General features: G+C 45.7%; 1 protein-coding gene across 2 annotated transcripts in view; it reads right to left on the bottom strand.

The window, feature by feature from the left end:
- Positions 1–8,619, bottom strand: part of LOC115202486 (UPF0462 protein C4orf33 homolog) — a 12,484-nt gene that overhangs the window by 244 nt on the left and 3,621 nt on the right. For both annotated transcript variants that reach the window (XM_029766645.1, XM_029766644.1), the window contains exons 2-6: positions 6,411–6,597; positions 5,045–5,105; positions 4,906–4,957; positions 4,151–4,350; positions 1–665 (exon numbers count right to left, since the gene is read on the bottom strand). The exon at positions 1–665 is cut by the window's left edge and continues 244 nt beyond it. In XM_029766645.1, the coding sequence (XP_029622505.1) occupies positions 572–665; positions 4,151–4,350; positions 4,906–4,957; positions 5,045–5,105; positions 6,411–6,591 (588 nt within the window). In that variant the 5' untranslated portion in view covers positions 6,592–6,597 and the 3' untranslated portion in view covers positions 1–571. The remainder of the gene's footprint in view (positions 666–4,150; positions 4,351–4,905; positions 4,958–5,044; positions 5,106–6,410; positions 6,598–8,619) is intronic.

Here is an 8,619-nt window from a genome sequence, read left to right as displayed (position 1 = left end):
AGGGAATAGGATGCCATTTGGGATGCCAGACAATCCATTTTCATTTGCTCAGGAATAATTGAAGCAAAACAGCCTTACTCCAGCTTCAGCACAGTAGAATTGGTCACAATTATGAATTACAGACATATTGGTGTGTGATGATCAATGCATTGCAAGAAACCATGAATCAAAAGTGTAAACTCGTCATGATGAGCCTTCATCTAATTGAATAACAATGATACACCCACATTGAATTGGAGGTACCATTGAAAATGATAAAATTCAATCATCTTTCATTTCAGAAAAAAGGCATAAATCTATAAAACAGAAAGCACAGATATAATAAACTTTGATTCTCACTTTCATTCATAGAAAAATAAAAACCCCTTCATGTGTTTTTTGAACCAGGCCTCTGGCAGTTGGTAAAAGGCTGTTTGAGGTGAGGTGTTAATACTATCTGACAAACTGATAACATATTTCATCCAGTCTGACATTATTAACTAATCAAGATCCATTGTTCCTCCTCCGTGACTTTGGTCGCGCCCGCTGTCATCACGCGTGTGTGTTCCAGTGTGTGTGTTCTCCCGACTCATCACTTTCCCTTCCAGAGATCCGACTCGGGCTGGACCCAGTCCTCTCCCATGATGCTTTGCAGGCGAAAGTCTTGGAAATATTCCAAGAGGTGGCTGCGTCGTGAGAGAGAGAGAAAAGTGCAATCCGTCAGTTTGGTAACACACACACAATCTGTGAATTTGTGAGATACACGCGCACGCACACACACACACACACACACATACACACAGAAACCTGTGAATTTGCATTTAATTTTCTCAGTGTAATAAAACATTGGGCTGACTATTGGAATCTGTCCACTGACAGCTAACACATCTAAGCAATGAATACTTATGCAGTGGTGGAGAGGCGTCTCTGTCACACACACACACACACACACACACACACACACGGAATAGTTATGCTGCAGAGGAGTAGGCTTTATCTCCGTCATCGAAACATATTTTTAAAAGTAGAGTTGGCAGTGTGTGTGTGTGTTTGTATAGAGTCGGCAATGCAGTCTTCTCCTGAAAAATGCTCTGGAAGAGTTTCAACCTTGAACAATGTGTGTCTTAGGAAGGAAGAGACTGTGTTCTGACTAAAGAAAGGTAGACCGACATGGACCCTCCTTTTCTATAGACAGACATGGACCCTCCTTTTCTATAGACAGACATGGACCCTCCTTTTCTATAGACAGACATGGACCCTCCTTTTCTATAGACAGACATGGACCCTCCTTTTCTAGACAGACATGGACCCTCCTTTTCTATAGACAGTATATACAGTAACTAGAGTCCTCTGACAAAGAAAGGTAGACAGACATGTCTTTATATTTATGTACAGTAGTTACAGAGTCTTCTGACTCAAACGGCGGCTCTGCATCGAAGTGGACGTTGTGGCCCTAAACATATCATTGATCAATGTTGTAGCAATATTTTGCTCATGACTAATGAGTCATTAGCAACACTTTCACAGTATGTTACATTTATTCAACCAAAAAAGGCAAGCCGCGAGACAACTGCATACAAGCATAATCATCTCACTGATCAGATGGGTCAACACTGTAGGCCTCAATACCATTACTGGTCAGTATTTGATGGGTCAACACATAGGCCTCAATACCATTACTGGTCAGTATTTGATGGGTCAACACTGTAGGCCTCAATACCATTACTGGTCAGTATTTGATGGGTCAACACTGTAGGCCTCAATACCATTACTGGTCAGTATTTGATGGGTCAACACTGTAGGCCTCAATACCATTACTGGTCAGTATTTGATGGGTCAACACTGTAGGCCTCAATACCATTACTGGTCAGTATTTGATGGGTCAACACTGTAGGCCTCAATACCATTACTGGTCAGTATTTGATGGGTCAACACTGTAGGCCTCAATACCATTACTGGTCAGTATTTGATGGGTCAACACTGTAGGCCTCAATACCATTACTGGTCAGTATTTGATGGGTCAACACTGTAGGCCTCAATACCATTACTGGTCAGTATTTGATGGGTCAACACTGTAGGCCTCAATACCATTACTGGTCAGTATTTGATGGGTCAACACTGTAGGCCTCAATACCATTACTGGTCAGTATTTGATGGGTCAACACTGTAGGCCTCAATACCATTACTGGTCAGTATTTGATGGGTCAACACTGTAGGCCTCAATACCATTACTGATCAGTATTTGATGGGTCAACACTGTAGGCCTCAATACCATTACAGGTCAGTATTTGATGGGTCAACACTGTAGGCCTCAATACCATTACTGGTCAGTATTTGATGGGTCAACACTGTAGGCCTCAATACCATTACTGGTCAGTATTTGATGGGTCAACACATAGGCCTCAATACCATTACTGGTCAGTATTTGATGGGTCAACACTGTAGGCCTCAATACCATTACTGGTCAGTATTTGATGGGTCAACACTGTAGGCCTCAATACCATTACTGGTCAGTATTTGATGGGTCAACACTGTAGGCCTCAATACCATTACTGGTCAGTATTTGATGGGTCAACACTGTAGGCCTCAATACCATTACTGGTCAGTATTTGATGGGTCAACACTGTAGGCCTCAATACCATTACTGGTCAGTATTTGATGGGTCAACACTGTAGGCCTCAATACCATTACTGGTCAGTATTTGATGGGTCAACACTGTAGGCCTCAATACCATTACTGATCAGTATTTGATGGGTCAACACTGTAGGCCTCAATACCATTACTGGTCAGTATTTGATGGGTCAACACTGTAGGCCTCAATACCATTACTGGTCAGTATTTGATGGGTCAACACTGTAGGCCTCAATACCATTACTGATTAGTATTTGATGGGTCAACACTGTAGGCCTCAATACCATTACTGATCAGTATTTGATGGGTCAACACTGTAGGCCTCAATACCATTACTGATTACTATTTGATGGGTCAACACTGTAGGCCTCAATACCATTACTGGTCAGTATTTGATGGGTCAACACTGTAGGCCTCAATACCATTACTGGTCAGTATTTGATGGGTCAACACTGTAGGCCTCAATACCATTACTGGTCAGTATTTGATGGGTCAACACTGTAGGCCTCAATACCATTACTGGTCAGTATTTGATGGGTCGACACTGTAGGCCTCAATACCATTAAAGATCAGCACATACTTGCAGACCACTTTAATGAAGCTATGCCTTGAGCATGCCTTCTAAGTAGTATGCTAATGTGGATATTAAAATGTTGCACACCTGAATTGTGCAACATTTGCCCATTATTCTTTTCAAAATTCTTCAAGCTCTATCAAGTTGGTTGTTGATCATTGCTAGACAACCCTTTTCAGGTCTTGCCATAGATTTTGAAGCAGATCACTCAGGAACATTCAATGTCTTCTCGGTAATCAACTCCAGTGTAGGTTTGGCCTTGTGTTTCAGGTTATTGTCCTGCTGAAAGGTGAATTCATCTCACAGTGAAAGCAGACTGAACCAGGTTTTGCTCTAGGATGTTGCCTGTGCTTAGCTCCATTCCATTCATTTTTTATACTTAAAAACTCTCCAGTCCTTAACGATTACAAGCATACCCATAACATGATGCAGCCACCATTATGCTTGAACATATGAAGAGTGGTACTCAGTAATGTGTTGTACTGGATATGTCCCAAACATAACACTTTGTATTCAAGACAAAAGGTTAATTGCCTAGCCATTATTTTTGCAGTATTACTTTAGTGCCTTGTTGCAAACAGGATGCATATTTTTTTAATAGGTTTTATTCTGTACAGGCTTCTTTCTCTTCACTGTCATTTAGGTTCGTATTGTGGAGTAACTACAATGTTGTTGATCCATCCTCAGTTTTCTCCTATCACAGCCATTGAACTCTGTAACTGTTTTAAAGTCACTATTGGCCTCATGGTAAAATCCCTGAGCGGTTTCCTTCCTCTCGGGCAACTGAGTAAAAAATGTAAAATAAATAAAAATACATAATTCCACTTTTACATTATGGGGTATTCTGTGTAGGCCAGTGACAAAAAAAACTATATTTAATCCATTTTACATTCAGACTGTAACAAAACAAAATGTGGAAAAAGTCAAGGGCTGTGAATACTTTCTGAAGGCAATAAACATACTCACAAGTTGGGCTTCTGTCCCTCCACTAGGTCAGCCTGGGGGACGGGGTAGAGGGACTCGTAGGTACGCCCCGCCCCGGACCCGTGGATGGCGTACGAGTTCATCTTGTTGACGTTAGGAGGGAAGTAGCACCAGGGGAGAAGAGCCTCACCCTCCCACCTGTTTCCTGTGATGGTTGCCGTGAACGACAGGGGCAGTTGTTGCTGGAAATAAAAACAAAACAAATGGTTTTAAACCAATCTGAACCATTGATGGCTGTATCTGTTGGACCCTTAGATTATTTTTAGGGTAAGTGACGAAATAGAGGTAAGTCTATGTGAATATAACTTGATGAAATATATTGGGGCAGAACTAAATATTTATAAGATATGAGTGTAATACATTGTACTGTTCATTCATTCATCCATTCATTCATCCGTTCATCCATCCATCCATCCATTAATTCATCCATCCATCCATTCGGTCATTCATCCATTCAGTCATTCATCCATTCAGTCGGTCATTCATCCATTCAGTCATTCATCCATTCATTCATCCGTTCATCCATCCATCCATTAATTCATCCATCCATTCGGTCATTCATCCATTCAGTCATTCATCCATTCAGTCGTTCATTACTCCATTCAGTCATTCATCCATTCATTCATCCGTTCATCCATCCATCCATTAATTCATCCATCCATTCGGTCATTACTCCATTCAGTCATTCATCCATTCAGTCATTCATTCATAGGGAGGATGTGAAGGTGTTTGCTTACCATGAATGCGTGACCTCTTCCAGAGAGCAGTAACACCAATTGTTGTCCATGTCTGCAACAGAAGAGCAAGAATCAGTGTAGTTGTACTGGAATACCATCAATCAGGCCATCAACTCCTTTAGAAAACGGCTCTACTTACGGACACACTTCCACCTCTAGATAGTTCACAGTAGTACTGTCCAGAAAGAACGCCTCAACCACTGTAGAAAAACAACGTAAAAAGTGGTATATTATATGCGTTGAAAACCATCTTGTTGTGCCTAGTGGCCTAAAGTAGGATGACTGAAAAAACGTCCACGAACAACATAAAAAATGAGCAATCAACGATACATTCAATATTCACTTCACAATTATTATTGTAGTAATAGTTATGATTATGCAATTACCCCTACGACCAGGACAAACCACCACTGTTCTCTCTCTACCCACCTTCATAGTCCCAGAGGCCAGGGAAGGGCTGTCCTGTTCTCTCTACCCACCTTCATAGTCCCAGAGGCCAGGGAAGGGCTGTCCTGTTCTCTCTCTACCCACCTTCATAGTCCCAGAGGCCAGGGAAGGGCTGTCCTGTTCTCTCTCTACCCACCTTCATAGTCCCAGAGGCCAGGGAAGGGCTGTCCTGTTCTCTCTACCCACCTTCATAGTCCCAGAGGCCAGGGAAGGGCTGTCCTGTTCTCTCTCTACCCACCTTCATAGTCCCAGAGGCCAGGGAAGGGCTGTCCTGTTCTCTCTACCCACCTTCATAGTCCCAGAAGCCAGGGAAGGGCTGTCCTGTTCTCTCTCTACCCACCTTCATAGTCCCAGAGGCCAGGGAAGGGCTGTCCTGTTCTCTCTCTACCCACCTTCATAGTCCCAGAGGCCAGGGAAGGGCTGTCCTGTTCTCTCTCTACCCACCTTCATAGTCCCAGAGGCCAGGGAAGGGCTGTCCTGTTCTCTCTACCCACCTTCATAGTCCCAGAGGCCAGGGAAGGGCTGTCCTGTTCTCTCTACCCACCTTCATAGTCCCAGAGGCCAGGGAAGGGCTGTCCTGTTCTCTCTACCCACCTTCATAGTCCCAGAGGCCAGGGAAGGGCTGTCCTGTTCTCTCTCTACCCACCTTCATAGTCCCAGAGGCCAGGGAAGGGCTGTCCTGTTCTCTCTCTACCCACCTTCATAGTCCCAGAGGCCAGGGAAGGGCTGTCCTGTTCTCTCTACCCACCTTCATAGTCCCAGAAGCCAGGGAAGGGCTGTCCTGTTCTCTCTCTACCCACCTTCATAGTCCCAGAGGCCAGGGAAGGGCTGTCCTGTTCTCTCTCTACCCACCTTCATAGTCCCAGAGGCCAGGGAAGGGCTGTCCTGTTCTCTCTCTACCCACCTTCATAGTTCCAGAGTCCAGGGAAGGGCTGTCCTGTTCTCTCTACCCACCTTCATAGTCCCAGAGTCCAGGGAAGGGCTGTCCTGTTCTCTCTCTACCCACCTTCATAGTTCCAGAGTCCAGGGAAGGGCTGTCCTGTTCTCTCTCTACCCACCTTCATAGTTCCAGAGTCCAGGGAAGGGCTGTCCTGGAGGGCCAGAGGGACCAGGGGGGTTGTTGAAGAAAGGAGCAGACACCTGCATCTTCATCCCTCCATCCCCGGGAGAAAACGTCACCTTCACAGGGTCATGATCCACAGGAAGGCTGTCCCATGTGGTGCTGATCACAAACTCCATCTCAGTCTGGCAGAGAGAACGATTGGTTATGGGTTTTTCTGTTTTGTATTTACAATGGGATTAGACTATGCTGTGTAAAGACCCACAGCCTAGTCCCAGATCTGTTTGTGATATCATGTTCATTCCTTGACAATGAGTGCAGGAGTTGACAGCAGCACCAATACTAGGGAAGTCAAACATTCAGACTGCTGCATAGACATTATGGAGGATAAATGGAACAATGGAGGCTAAATTTAACTATGGAGCTTATTATGTAACTATGGAGGCTAAATGGAACTCTGGAGGCTAAATGGAACTCCGGAGGCTAAATTGTGTTCGAGAGCATTTCTTTACTCACTCAAATTGTTATACGAGTGAGAACTAGGTGTAATTGTTGCAATAGCTTTTGATTTTGTCATATAGAATTATTTTATATTGTGCTAACTACCCCTAATGTGGACAGTTTGTGTTACAATCTTACACAAGACATGTTCATGTTCTGTTGGGTAGAATTGAGGCCAAATGTAAGATCAGAGCCCTTTTGATAGATGTGTGGCAGAAGAGATGGGACTCTGAGCACAAGGGCCGGCATTTATATGCCTTCCAAAGAAAGGTCGTGGACCAAGGTTCAAAGGTCAGATTAGGAAGGAAGAGGTGGTGTTTGCTCGATTTCGCCTACACTGAACTCATCATTACATCTGGTTGGCAAGCATGCAAATGGTTTGTGTCTGGAGTGTACGGTCGATGAGACGGTGGAGCATGTGGTGTTATGTTGTTGTAAGTATGTTGAAGAGAGGGAGAGATTGAAGTGTAAGGTCATTGAGAATGGATGGGGTTGGGGGTTTGGGGGATGGTGGAGGGTCTTTTAGAAGTTAGTGGAGCTCTTTTTTTATTTTGTCAGAAGTACTGAGTTAGGTAGCCTAGTGGTTAGAGAGGCAGGTAGCCTAGTGGTTAGAGAGGCAGGTAGCCTAGTGGTTAGAGAGGCAGGTAGCCTAGTGGTGAGAGAGGCAGGTAGCCTAGTGGTTAGAGAGGCAGGTAGCCTAGTGGTTAGAGAGGCAGGTAGCCTAGTGGTTAGAGAGGCAGGTAGCCTAGTGGTTAGAGAGGCGGGTAGCCTAGTGGTTAGAGAGGCGGGTAGCCTAGTGGTTAGAGAGGCGGGTAGCCTAGTGGTTAGAGAGGCGGGTAGCCTAGTGGTTAGAGGGGCGGGTAGCCTAGTGGTTAGAGGGGCGGGTAGCCTAGTGGTTAGAGAGGCGGGTAGCCTAGTGGTTAGAGAGGCGGGTAGCCTAGTGGTTAGAGAGGCGGGTAGCCTAGTGGTTAGAGAGGCGGGTAACCTAGTGGTTAGAGAGGCGGGTAGCCTAGTGGTTAGAGAGGCGGGTAGCCTAGTGGTTAGAGGGGCGGGTAGCCTAGTGGTTAGAGGGGCGGGTAGCCTAGATGGTTAGAGGGGCGGGTAGCCTAGTGGTTAGAGGGGGCGGGAAGCCTGGTGGTTAGAGGGGCGGGTAGCCTAGTGGTTAGAGGGGCGGGTAGCCTAGTGGTTAGAGGGGCGGGTAGCCTAGTGGTTAGAGGGGCGGGTAGCCTAGTGGTTAGAGGGGCGGGTAGCCTAGTGGTTAGAGGGGCGGGTAGCCTAGTGGTTAGAGAGGCGGGTAGCCTAGTGGTTAGAGAGGCAGGTAGCCTAGTGGTTAGAGAGGCAGGTAGCCTAGTGGTTAGAGAGGCAGGTAGCCTAGTGGTTAGAGAGGCAGGTAGCCTAGTGGTTAGAGAGGCAGGTATGCCTAGTGGTTAGAGAGGCAGGTAGCCTAGTGGTTAGAGAGGCAGGTAGCCTAGTGGTTAGAGAGGCAGGTAGCCTAGTGGTTAGAGGGGCAGGTAGCCTAGTGGTTAGAGGGGCAGGTAGCCTAGTGGTTAGAGAGGCGGGTAGCCTAGTGGTTAGAGAGGCGGGTAGCCTAGTGGTTAGAGAGGCAGGTAGCCTAGTGGTTAGAGAGGCAGGTAGCCTAGTGGTTAGAGAGGCAGGTAGCCTAGTGGTTAGAGAGGCAGGTAGCCTAGTGGTTAGAGAGGCAGGTA

Source organism: Salmo trutta, chromosome 11, assembly GCF_901001165.1.
Source record: "Salmo trutta chromosome 11, fSalTru1.1, whole genome shotgun sequence".
In the NCBI taxonomy this organism is placed as follows: domain Eukaryota; kingdom Metazoa; phylum Chordata; class Actinopteri; order Salmoniformes; family Salmonidae; genus Salmo; species Salmo trutta.
This window is presented reverse-complemented; position numbering and strand designations above follow the sequence as displayed.